Source organism: Halichoerus grypus, chromosome 14, assembly GCF_964656455.1.
Source record: "Halichoerus grypus chromosome 14, mHalGry1.hap1.1, whole genome shotgun sequence".
In the NCBI taxonomy this organism is placed as follows: Eukaryota; Metazoa; Chordata; class Mammalia; order Carnivora; family Phocidae; genus Halichoerus; species Halichoerus grypus.
The window spans coordinates 17,586,730-17,600,800 of NC_135725.1; the positions used below are offsets into that span (position 1 = coordinate 17,586,730).

Below are 14,071 nucleotides of genomic sequence, written 5' to 3' on the forward strand. Positions count from 1 at the left end.
CCTGGCGCTGCTTCAGACTGGCCTCAACCCTACCCAGGACACTCAGAGCAGGGAGAGGGGATTGTTGCAGCTGGCTGGGCTGAAGGCAGCTGTGACTCAGCCACAATAGGGAGGCACACACAGCCCTCACTGAGGACACCCCTGGAATGCCTGGTTCTGGTAACCAGGGGGTGATTGCACTATAGGACACCACAGGACCTCTTGAAAACAAGGCCACTACTGTCAAGACCAGGGGACATAGCTGACTGTCCTACTACACTAAAAACAAACACAGAGACACAAAATGAGGAGACAGAGGAATATGTCCCAAATGAAATGAAAATATGTGTGATTGATAAACGATTCAAAGAAATTATCACTGAGATACTCACTAGACTTGAGAAAAGAGCAGAGGATCTCAGTGAGACCTTCATCAAAGAGAAAATGGAGAAAGAACCAGTCAGAGCTGATGAATTTAATAACTGAAATAAAAATACACTAAATGGAATCAACAGTAGATCAGAAGAACAGATCAGTGATATGGAAGGCAGGAATGGAAAACAACTCAGCTGAACAACAATAAAAAATGAGAATAGGTTAAGGGAACTCTGTGGCATCATCAAACATAGTAACATGCACATTATAGGGATCCCAGAAGGAGAAGAAGGGGCTGAAAACTTCCCTAACCTGGGGAAAGAAGTAACATCCAGGTCCAGGAAGAACCGCTAACAAGATGACCCCAAGGAGGTCCACACCAAGACACATAATAATTAAAATGGCAAAAAGTAATGATAAAAGGGAAGCCAAATAAGGCAATCAGCTGATTTTCAGCAGAAACTTTGCAGGCCAGAGGGGAGTAGCATGTTATATTCAAAGTGCTAAAACAAACAAAAAAACCTACAGCCAAGAATACTCTACCCAGAAAGTATATCATTCAAAACAGAAGGAGAGAAAGGTTTTCCTGACAAAAGTTAAACGAGTTCATCCCAATAAATCAAACTTACAAGAAATGTTAAAGGGAATTCTTTAAAGGGAAAGAATAGGCCAGTCATTAGAAAAAAAAAATTATAAAAGGAGAAAAATTTTACAGGTAAAAGGCAAGCATAGAGTAAAGCCACTGTGGAGTTTAAAACACAAAGTAGTACAATCAAAATCTAGAAAAATTAGCCAGGGGAGACATAAAATAAAACATCACATACATAAAACATGGAGGTGGGAGTTAATTTTAGTAGTTTTAGAATGTGTTGAACTTAAGTGACCCTCAACTCAATATAGAACCCAATGGTAGCCACAAATCAGAAACCTGTGATATACACAAAAAAAAAGAGAAAGGAATCCAGCCATATCACTAAGGAAAATCATCAACCCACAAGGGAAGAGAGCAAGAGAAAAAGGAAGGCATCAAGAAGAACTACAAAAACAACCAGAATACAATTAACAAAATGGCAATAAGTACCTATCTATAATAATTACTTTAAATAAACTAAATACTCTAATCAAAAGACATATGGCAAATGAATAAGAAAATAATACCCATCTATATGCTGCCTACAAGAGACTCACTTCACACATAATGACACATACAGACTGAAAGTGAAAGGATGAGAAAAGATAAACCATGCAAATGGAAGTGGAAGAAAAGAACAAAACTCAGGGCAGAAATACACATTGTTTTCAAGTGCACATGAAACATTCTCTGGTATACATGTTAGGCCATAAAACAAGTCTCACTGTATTTAAGAAGATTGAAATCATATCAAGCATATTTCCCAACTTAAATGGTATGAAACTATTACAAGAGAAAAATGGAAGAAAAAAAAGCCAAATACATGGAGGTTAAACAACATGCTACTAATTAACCAATGGGTCAGTGAAAAAAAAAAGATGAAATCAAAAATTCGTGGAAACAAATGAAAAGACAATAGTCTAAAATCTTTGGGAATCAGCAAAAGCAGTTCTAAGAGGGAAATTTATAGTGCTATTAGGCCTACCTCAAGAAACAAGAAAAATATATTAAAGAATAAAGAACCTAACCGTGAACCTAAAGGAACTAGAAAAAAAAAGAACAAAGTCCAAAGCCAGTAGAAGGAAATAATAAAGATTAGAGCAGATATAAATGAAATTAAAAAAAAAAAAAGATCAATGAAACCGAGACCTGGTTCTTTGGAAAGATAAAACTGATAAATCTTTCGCCAGACTTAACAAGAAAAGAGAGAAGACTCAAAGTCAGAAATGAAGGAGGAGAAATAATATCACAGAAATACCAAGAATTTTAAGAAAATGTTGAAAAATTATCTGCCAACAAACAATTGCACAATCTAGAAGAAATGGGTAAATTCCCAGAAACCTACAATTTTCCAAAACTAAATCAGGAAAAGATAGAAAATCTGAGCAGACCAATTACTAGTAATGAAATTCAATCAGCAGTCAAAAACTTCCAACAAACAAAAATCAAGGACCAGATGGATTCACAGGTGAATTCTACAAAACATTTAAATAAGAGTTAATACCTATTCTCAAATGATGCTAAAAAAACAGAAGAGGAAGTAAAACTTCTAAATTCATCTATGAGGCCACCATTACCTTGATCCCAGAACCAGACAAAGACATTATGTAAAAAGAAAACTACGGGCCAATATCTCTGATGAACACAGATGCAAAAATCCTTAACAAAAGAATAACAGAATTCAATGTACATTAAAAAAATCATTTAGCATGATGAAATGGGATTTATTCCAGAGATGCAAGTGTGGTTCAATATTCACTAATCTATATGATATCACATAAACAAGAATAAAAAAAACTGTCATCTCAATGGATACAGAAAAAGCATTCGACAAAATACAACATGCATTCATGTTAAAACTTCTCAACAATGTGGGGTAAAGGGAACATACCTCACCATAATAAAAGCCATATATGATGAACCCACAACTGACATCATACTCAATAAGAAAAACTGAGAACTCTTCCTCTAAGACAAAAACAAGACAAGGATGTCCACTCTCACCACTTTTATTCAACATAATATCGGAAATTCTAGCTGCAGCGATCAGAAAAGAAAAAGAAATAAAAGACATCCAAATTGGTAAGGAAAAAGTAATACTGTCACTATTTGCAGATGACATGATACTATACATAGAAAATGCTAGACTTCACCAAAAAACTACTGGAACTGATAAATTAATTCAGTGAAGTTTCAGGATACAAAATTAATATACAGAAATCTGTTGCATTTCTACACACTGATAATGAAGTAGCAGAAAGAGAAATTAAGAAAACAATCCCATTTGTAACTGCACCAAAAAGAGTAAAATACAATGGAGAAAAGACAATCTCTTCAATAAATGGTGTTGGGAAAAACTGGACAGCTGCATGCAAAAGAATGAAACTGGACCACTTTCTTAAACCATACACAAAAATAAACTCAAAATGGATTAAAGACCTAAATGTGAGACCTGAAACCATAAAAATCCTAAAAGAAAACATAGGCAGTAATCTCTTGAACATTGCCCTTAGCAAAGTATTTATGTATAGGTCTCTTCAGGCACAAGAAACAACAGCAAAAATACCCTATATTGGGACTTGACCAAAATGAAAAGCTTTTTCACAGTAAAGAAAACCAACAAAATAAAAAGGCAACCTAGTGAGTAGGAGAAGATACTTGCAAATGATGTATCTGCTAAGGGGTTAATATCTAAAATATATAAAGAGCTTATACAACTCAACACCAAAAATACAATGTAATAAAAAAAATGGGCAGAGGATCTGAAGAGACATTTTTCCAAAGAAGACATACAGATGGCCAACAGACATGTGAAAAGATGTTCAGCATCACTCATCATCAGGGAAGTGCAAATCAAAACCACAATGAGATATCCCCTCACTCATTTTAGAATAGCTATCAAGAACGGTAGTACAATCAAGAAACCAGTATCAAGAAACAAGAAATTATAACAAGTGTTGGCGAGGATGTAAAGAAAAGAGAACCCTCAAGCACTGCAGTGGGAATGTAAACTGGTATAGCCACGGTGGAAAAGAGGATGGAGGTTCCTCAAAAAATTAAAATCAGAAATACCCTACAATCCAGTAATTGCACTACTGGGTATTTGCCCAAATACAAAAATCCTAAGTAAAAAAGGTATATGCACCCCTATGTTTATTGCAGCATTATTTACAATAGCCAAGGTATGCAAGAAACCCAAGTGTTCATAGATAGATGAATGGATAAAGAAGGATTATCCATTCATCATACACACACACACACACACACACACACACAATGGAGTATTAGTCATTAAAAAGAATGAAATATTGCCATTTGCAACAACATGGATGGAGCTAGAGAGTATAATGCTAAGTGAAATGTCAGTCAAAGAAATACCATAAGATTTCACTCACATGTGGAATTTAAAAAACAAAACAAATGATCAAAGGACAAAGAGACAAACCAAGAAGCAGACTCTTAACTATAGAGAGCAAAGTGATAGTTACCAGAGAGGACGGAGGTGGGAGGGTGAGTGAAACCAGTGATGGAGATTAAGGAGTACACTTGTCTTGATGAGCACTGGATGATATAAAGAAGTGCTGAATCACTATATTATACACCTGAAACTAATGTAACATTGTATATTAACTATATTGGAATTAAAAACTTGTAAAAAAAAAAAAAACAGAAAAAGATGTGGCATACACACACACACACACACACACACACACACACACAGTGGAATATTACCCAGCCATATAAAGGAGTGAGATCTTGCCATTTGTGCCTACATGGATGGAGCTATAGGGTATTATGCTAAGTGAAATAAATCAGACTGAGAAAGACAAATACCACAGGATTTCACTTGTATGTGGAAGCTAACAAACACACAAAAAATAAACAGACTCTTAAAATACAGAGAACAACTGGTGGTGGCCAGAGCAGAGGTGGGTGGAGGGATGAGCAAAAAAGATAAAGGGGAGGTACAGACTTCCAGTTATGAAATAAGGAAGTAGCAGAGATGAAAAGTACAGCTAGGGAATATCGTCCATAACACTGTAATACCATTGCATGGTGACAGATGGGGACTGCAGTTACTGTGGTCAACACTGAGTAATATATAGAATCATTAAATCAATATATTCTATATCTCCAACTAATATAACATTGTTATTTATACTTCAATTAAGAAATGAATAATTTCCTACATGGCAAAACAAATTGAATTGGGGGGGCTTTTTCCACACAGAAATCCTTTGCAACTGTACCAAACAAAAATCTGTAAATGAACACGTCACTTCGCGGAGTCTGGGCCCTAATCAGTCGTCATTAGGAAACAGACAAAGGTACATCCCCTGGAGAATTAAGTAATCCTTGGGCATTCCTACCTGTTAGTGCTCTGGTAGCGCCCTTTTCCTTTATTTCTGAATTCTCGGTAATTAACAAGTGTGTCACACCATGATACATGATGACACTGATTATCTCTTGTTTCTGCACAACCTAAGAAAGAAGAAAACCCAAGTTTAAATGAACAAGAGTTGTTTTTCGGAAATCAGGCAAGAATTTTGAAGTGGATACTGTTGCTTCTTAAGAAGTCCAAGTCCCTTGACTCAAAGGCAGGCATTTCTCCACGAGGCAGATGGAGTCTCAGCTTACCCTATAGAACCGTGGTAGGATTTCCTTGTAGTTCCTTTTTCCCCCAGATTTGGAACATGAGCTACACCCTGATAGAGAAAGGAAAAATAAGAGTGGGGGAGGGGAGTCTGAGGGATCCCCAGAAATAAGCAGTATTTCTTGAAGAAAAAATTCAAAATTCTATCAAGAAGGCTGAATCTCGGAAAAGAAATTTGGTTCGAGATGATATATAACAGGATCAAGATAACTGAGACTCAGTTGTTTCCCCAGAGCCTGGGAGGTATGTAGTGAAGGAAGGCTGTTCAAACAATGGCTTTGCTGATATGAGTGGTCTCTGCCTCTCTCTCCTTCATGTAACTGACTTTTGTTATATCTTCTTCCTGAAAACATAGTGATCAGATATAATCATGACTAGTAATAATTACTGCTGACACATTTACAGTGCTTTCAAGTTCATATAGTTCCCCTCAAGGGAAAGTTATCCCCTCAAGACAAACTGAGAGGTTGGCATCACTGAAATATCTATTGAACGGAGAACAGAGACCCTGAACTTGCCCACTGGAAATGCTAAAAGCAGAATTCAAATCTAGCTCCTAGGACTTCAGATCCTATGCCATGTCCAGGAGTCTCAATGGCAGAGTGAGGAGGGGACCATGTGAAGACTGCCATAAGATTATAAAGGACTTCATATTTCATGGTGGGGGGCGGTGCTCAGACTTGAGAAAGGAAGTGGACCTTCAAGAGGTCCCTATAGGAATCCATTAAAGCAGTGTTCCTCTATGGAACCTTGAAGAACACCAAAATTTAAAGAGTAGATGGAGGAAAAGAAGCCTATGAACAAAGCTTATTCAATCCTACACATATATATGGTTATAATCCACTTGCATCTCAGAGAAGGTATCGAGTCTCCAGAAGAATTTTGCCTCAGGTAAAAGGCCTTAAGTTAATGTAACAAATCACCATTTTTCACTATAGAGTAAGCATGCATTTGCCATTTTTTTCCAATGGGGATCAGTCTTTGGTATTAAACAGGAAAACCATATTCATGGTATATTTGTTTTAATCCATATATTTCTATTCTCCAGAATACAGACATATCTAAACTATAATAACATATCAATGTCACAGCCACTATAAAGTATGCGACACTATTCTAGACAATACAAGAAACACATCATCAACCCTTACCCTGCCATCGTAAATGCAGATTCCCTTTTCTGGCCGCATTCATCAGAGTGGTCCTACAAGCTGTGAGCGTGGGGGCCCACCTTTCCATTCCACAGCCCCAAGCACTGCTTACGCCCTTACATCCGGGCGTTGCCCCAGCATCTTTGTTAGTGGGATTGTCATTGTCGGAAGTTAGATAACCCCCCTCGGGAGAGAGAAAAAGAAGAGGGGAAGGAGCCAATCAGCTGTTCGACTAAGAGTTAAATGGGCTGTGGTTCCCTTGTCTGCAAAATGGTAGCTATCAGGCATTTCCCATCACTGCAGGTTCCTACTGCTGTTCACTTCGCTGAAAAGTGATAGCAAATGTTTGGTACGGGGCTGTTCGCGAAATAGTCTACTCAAGGCCATGTATGTGCACTATCGTGTACATTAGCAAACGTTAGAATGTCTCCACCTCCTTTTATGGAATCCAACTGACCAACTGATTTATAACCTTGTTACATTTGTATGTTTTGTTTTGTTTTGTTTGTTTTAACAGAGAAAAGTCTTTGCCGGAAATGCAGTGAAAACTGCAAGACATGTACTGAATTCCACAACTGTACAGAATGCAGGGATGGGTTAAGGTAAGAGAGTGAAGGAGCTTTTCAAGTCACACAGCCCAAGGAGCGTCTCAATATAAATAAAATATGTAAATAAATAATCCTCTTACCATCACCCTTGGTTTGACTCCCAAACACTTGATTGCTATTTGCATTATCTTTACCATTGTATGTGGAAAATTGAATGCTATCTTGGCTAAGGGAGGCTTATAAACCAAATGAAATTCTCTTCAGAAAAGATGGCCCTGATACACGTAAATAAAAATGGCTATTTGAGAAGCTTTCTCAGTGCTTTTTGACCAGCGAAGTGCCCCTGTCAAGGATTACTGTGTAGGTAATACCAATGAATTATATTTAATCCTCCTGATTCATTCCTTTGATGGTCGGAAACTCTTCCCTTATCTTTATTATTTCTCTCCATATAGCCAGTCATTCTCTTAAGTACCTCAGGCTTGGTTCCATTATGCTCTGGTATGCTCATAGATTTAACACCTGGAGATATTTTTCTTGACTGGATGACTTGCTCATTGCTAAAGCCAGATAGCTGATAGATTCTGCAAGAGAACAAGACACGGCTCAAATGAACTAGGTAGCCTCCTGATACCCACAGAGAAGGTCAGACCATCCTCCGTTGGGTAAGGAGTTGGACCCTGAGTTTACGGAGAGCCACAAATCTGCAGCACTCAAATCTTTTTAAGTATTGAGAACACCTGTTTCCACCTTTAATTGGAGAAGTGAACTCAACAGGCTCCAGGCAGGTGATTCTTCATATTAATTAATATCAGAACATCGGAGCACATGGGTGGCTCAGTCAACTAAGCATCTGCCTTCAGCTCAGGTCATGACCTCGGGGTCCTGGGATTGAGCCAGGGGAGTCTGCTTCTCCCTCTCCCTCTGCCCTTCCCCCCACTCATGCTCACTTGCTTGCTCTCTCCCTCTCAAATAAATAAAATCTTAATCTAAATGAAAATGATGTTCTAATATATTTTTTTATCTGTGGGTTTTTTCATAAATGCATTCACTATGAATTTGCTTAAGCACCCTGCATCTCAAGACTTCCAGTCTTGGTAAATATCAGTCTAGTCAGCCCCCTCATTCTTTTTGGACAAGGAGCAGATTGGGATAATAAAAAGAAGGGAGACAAGATAGATGTGGGCTCAAACCCTCTTCTATTAATCAGCTGTGGGATCCTGGTCAAGTCACTGAGCCACTCTGAACTTCAGTTTTGTCATCTATACAATGAGATAATAACCCCTACATTGCTGAATTATGAAAAGGATCAACTGTGATAACATTTAGAAAGTACTTATTCCAATATCAGACACATAATTGGTCCATGAGACATAAAAGATTATTTACGATATTTTCTATACAAGTGACCCTTGCACAACTCAGGGATTAGGGGCCGCAACCTCATACAGTTGAAAATCGCATATAACTTTTAACTCCGTAAGTTACTCCTAACTATGTAACTACCAATTACTACTGTCGACCGGAAATCTTACAAATAACAGTCAATTAACACATTTTGTGTTATATGTATTCTATACTGCATTCTTACAATAAAGTAAACCTAGAGAAGAGAAAATGTTAGGAAAATTATAAAGAAAATACATTTAGAGTACTATATTTTATTTATTGAAAAAAATCCACTTAGAAGTGGGCTCATGCAGTTCAAACCCATGTTGTTGAAGAGTTAAGTCAACTGTGTTTCTTAGGGAACATTTCACAGAGTACGTTAACCAGCACTCCCCAAAAGAAATATGAGAGCCCTATATGTTCATTTTATTTTAAACATGCCAGTAGCCACATTAAAGGAAGTAAAAAGATATGGGTAAAATTTAAAAAAATATTAACCAAATATATCCAAAATATTTTCATTTCAAAATATAATCAATATAAAAGACCTAGTGAGATGTTTTACATTCTTTTTTGTTGTTATACCAAGTCTTCGAAATCTGGTGTGCATTTTAGCCCAGAAAGCACATTGCACATCTCAACTGGGACAGTAATCTTTTATGAGAAATACTTGATCTGTACTTGCATTTTACAAAATTTAGTCGAAGTAGATTTTATATAGCCAGGTTGGTTCTAAACTTACTCAGCATTTTGCCAGTAATTGAACCAAGGGCCAATTTGTAAAATTTAGACTGAAGTTCAAACTAAAGTTTAAAATTCCATTCCTGGGCCACACTAACCACATTTTAAGTGCTCGGGAGTCACGGGTGCTGAACCATGTGGGACAGCACAGTTCCGACCCAGCCAACTGATCACAGACAGAACCCGGGTGTCCACCGTACCAGGCGGGTTAGCCACGCCACCGCTCTCTTTTGGAAGCAGCAGAAGGCTTCAGGGTGCACACGGGGCCTGCTTCCTGTTGCACGACCCACTTACGTTCATTGCCTCCTCACACAGCGCAGCCTCTTTCTCATGCTCAACACGTGCCAACCTCAGAAGGAATGCCCTGTACTAGAAAAATGAGGCAGTTTCTTTTTATTTTAACTCTGATAATAGGACCACCAAAAAACTTTCCTCCCACAAAAGGATCCATTTGATGCAATGTCCTTTTTTCCAGTTCTACGGAAAGGGAAGGGATTTTCTTTTATTGGCTTTTTAAATGACATCGCTCCCTGGCCAGTCAAGTCTGTGAATGGAATACACCTTCAGTTAAGCTGCCCTCTGTCTCCTTGAGACTGCTTACCTTTTCCTTAGAGGCTTTGAGGGTTGACCAGTTTGTCTCAAGAGACCTATACATTTTTAAAGAGTGGCTAAGAACAAACAAATACATACACGTAAAATACTGGAAGGAAGTGGATTACAACGTTAACAGGACTGTTTGGGATCCGTTTTTATCTGTTTTTGTTCTTTCCCATAGGGAAAAATAAATTTTACTTTTCCAAGTTAGTGTGATCAAATACAAAGCACAGTCAACTAAGATGTGACTTGGAGCAATATAAAGCGTCTAAGAGAATAAAAACCATTTGACCCTGTTGCTTAGAGACCCATCTTGTAGTATCTTCTGCTTGGTGACATAGGATTACAGGTGCTAATCTATCGTTCCAATAGTGAGCAATATTTGTAGATTAAAGGTCCTAAATTCTGTGGTTTTTTTAATTTTAAGAATTGATCTATACACTATGAAAGCTATCATAATTGATAGATATTAGAAAGGAGAGGGCGCCTGGGTGGCTCAGTCATTAAACGTCTGCCTTCGGCTCAGGTCATGATCCCAGGGTCCTGGGATCGAGCCCCACATCGGGCTCCCTGCTCAGCGGGAAGCCTGCTTCTCCCTCTCCCACTCCCCCTGCTTGTGTTCCTGCTCTCGCTCTCTCTCTCTGTCAAATAAATAAATAAAATCTTTAAAAGAAAAAAAAAAGAAAGAAAAAATACGCATTCCTCATTCAACATTCTGGCAACTATAATAGATACCAAGAGTGCCAAATAGAGAAAGTATGGTAGAGAGAACACCTGGAAACAATCATATAATTAAGAAAAGTTGGGGTGTTTGGGGAATCAGCTGTATAGGCAGGTCATTTTACGAAATTATTCATTAGCATTTAAAATAAATCAGGAAATAGAGGCAACTGTGTGGTTCTGATGGGAACCAGTAGAACTAAAACCAGAAATAAGAACGTACTCCCAGGAGTGTGGGCGGGCCAGAGATCACCGTGCCCTTTATTCAGTTGTAACTCGTTACCCTGTGTTCCTACTACATTTTATAATTACAAAACAACTCTTAAATTTATTATGTCGTAGGGCTGGTTATCAGAGTTGTCAGACGTATTGTTAGGTCATGAGTTTTGTCAGTAAGATACTTTCAGGAACACCTGGGTGGGTAAGGTGCAGAGCGAAGAAGATCCACGAAGCTTGCAGCACGCATACAGCTGCAGACATGATCATAGGGGCAGAGAAGCAGGATAGGCATCGGGGAAGGAAAAAAGAAGGGGTACGGGACGATTTCCCCCCACTTTGAAGCTTTGCCAAACCACGGGTCTCTGGGAGACGCTCTATTTGTTGCGTATGGAGCTGGGGAGCTATGACCTCTTTGCCTTGATCACGGCATGTGTGTTTCTGTCTTCAGCCTGCAGGGATCCCGGTGCTCCATCACCTGTGAGGACGGGAAGTACTTCAATGGCCAGGACTGTCAGCCCTGTCACCGCTTCTGTGCCACCTGCGCTGGTACCTTGTCCCCCAGTCCTACTGTCTATTCCTCTGGCTCTGGTTTGCTGTTTGTTGACTTGTGGTTAGCCATCACTCCTCCAGACCGCCCGGAGATGGTTCAAGTAAATGCTGGAGAAACCTCATTCTCCTCCGGCACTCCTGCATGGATTCTCAGAGGAAGTCAGCCATGGGCATTCTGTCCCTACGGCGACACTGAAACATCCCAGTGAGATCCCCTCCTCTTTCCAAAGAGATGTGATGGTTTTGGCAAATGGGTTCAATTTAAAATGGGGGCGGTTTTTTTTCCCCACAGAACGTAAGAGAAAGCACAAATATGAAATTGTGACTCTTAACATGACAACCTATTCATGCCCTTTTCACCAACTACGCAAGAAGCAGCCCATCGTGCAAGCTCTTCTGAGATTTTGTTTCTGTTTCCCGCATTTGTCTTGCTTTCAGGGCCGGGCGCTGACGGGTGTATTAACTGCATGGAAGGCTACTTCATGGAGGATGGGAGATGCGTGCAGAGCTGTAGTCTCAGCTACTACTTTGACCACTCTTCAGAGAACGGATACAAATCCTGCAAAAAGTAAGTGGATCCGCCCCTCCAGCCGTAGCTCGTGATCACTGGCTTCCTTATTTGACTGCCTCCATAAAACAAAACAATTATTAATGATGACCTAAGTTTCCAAATCAGAAAGCTGAAAACAGAAACCTGCCCTGCTGCTTTCACCCAACTTCTCTTGAATACTTTGTTGTTTTTGTCTCAGGAGCACTTTAAAACCTTGAAAGTAATATTTCAGTTTCAAGTACAATGCGTTCTCCCATTTAAAATCAGTCTACCTGCTGGGCTTTCTTTAATGCTGTTAAAGGTAGCAATTATGGTAAGAAGAGTTTTCTGTGTCGTCTTCAAAGGGGGAATTAAGTTTCAAACGTCCTTAAGAGGCTGATAGCAAACATCTTTTCTTGCGTCTGATGTGTGAAAGCATGAACTGTACATTTTCCCCATAGATGTGATGCTACCTGTTTGACATGCAATGGTCCAGGGTTCAAGAACTGCACGAGCTGCCTCAGCGGCTATCTCTTAGACTTAGGGACGTGTCAGATGGGTGCCATCTGCAAGGACGGTGAGTACAAACTCTTCATTTTGATCCTCTGAACACAGGGTCCTCTTTTTAGGTTGAGATCAAATATATTTCCGCATAAACTATCAAGCCTGAGTTAGATAGAACATGCCCAATATCTCGTTGGCATTCATTCATCTTGAACTCACACCCTCAATGGGTTTTGGTTTGGGTTTATTTTTTTTTTTTTAAGTTAAAAGAAGAAATAAACCACCTATAGTTCCATTGGCCAAGATGGCACCAGTTACGTTTTTTTAACTTTAGAGTTTTGGGTTCCCAGCAAAATTAAGCAGAAAGTACAGAGAGATCCTATATATGCCAACTGCCGCCCAGCAAAAAACACACACACACACATCCCTCTCCCCTCCCCAATTAGCCTCCTACACCAGACTAGTTACATTTGTTATAATCAGCGAACCTTCACTGACACACCATTATCACCCAAACCCATGGTTCACATTAGGGTTCCCTCTTGGTGGTATACATTCTAGGAGTTTGAATGAATGAATGAATGAATGGGGATACGTATCCACCATTGTAATAATCATACAGGACACTTTCACTGCCCTAAAAATCCTCTGTGCTCTTCCCTTCCTCCCTCCCTCCCCCCTAGCCCCAGAACCTACTAATTTTTTTGACTGTCTTCATAGATTTACCTTTTCCAGAATGTCATATACTTGGAATAGAATAGGCAACCTTTTCCAATTAGTTTTTTCATGTGTTTCTTTCCCATCTTTTGCCGTCTGTACTTTTGCCCAGATTTTTTAAATACCATGTACATGGAGGTTTGTATCCTGCTTTTTGTACTAAACATTAGACATAAACATCATCCTATGTTTACAAAGTCCTCAGAAACTTCATTTTTAATTACAGCATAAAATTCTATCATGTGAAGATGCCAGTTTATTGCCACTTGTTTTATTTAGATTATTTAAATTTTTGGTAAGTAAATTGTAATCAGATGCTACCTGAATCTTTCATTAAACCTGAGAGGCAAGGAATTAATGATAGACCTAAGTGTAGAATTTAAGACTACTAAATGTTGGTCCATTTTTCTTTTCTTCGCACACGTGGTTCTCAACCAAAATGCCAGGACCGCACACTTTCTCCAAAGATTCATGGTAAATTGGTCTTGGGGTGCTATCTAAGCATGGATATTTTTAGAAACTTCTCAAGTGTTTCTAATGTGCGGCCAGATTTGGGAATCTCTGCCTTACTCCATTCCCCCTGACAACTTGGCAAATGCCAAGTTCTCCCAGTTTTCTAGCCTCAGCTTCTCCATTTATAAATGAATGAAATTAAATTATTCCAACTTTAACATGTTGTGAATTTTGACTCTCGGTATAATTCACACAGAGGGAGCCCTAAAATTTGAGCCTGAACTTTATGCAGACATGCATCTCAGTGACCTAGAAAGA

General features: G+C 38.9%; 1 protein-coding gene across 3 annotated transcripts in view; it reads left to right on the top strand.

Annotated features, from left to right (window-relative positions):
- The window catches only part of PCSK5 (proprotein convertase subtilisin/kexin type 5), a 456,302-nt gene that overhangs the window by 283,062 nt on the left and 159,169 nt on the right, over nucleotides 1-14,071 (top strand). For all 3 annotated transcript variants that reach the window (XM_078062229.1, XM_036103195.2, XM_036103196.2), the window contains exons 17-20: nucleotides 7,308-7,392; nucleotides 11,450-11,547; nucleotides 11,989-12,118; nucleotides 12,541-12,656. In XM_078062229.1, coding sequence (XP_077918355.1) covers nucleotides 7,308-7,392; nucleotides 11,450-11,547; nucleotides 11,989-12,118; nucleotides 12,541-12,656 — 429 coding nt within the window. The remainder of the gene's footprint in view (nucleotides 1-7,307; nucleotides 7,393-11,449; nucleotides 11,548-11,988; nucleotides 12,119-12,540; nucleotides 12,657-14,071) is intronic.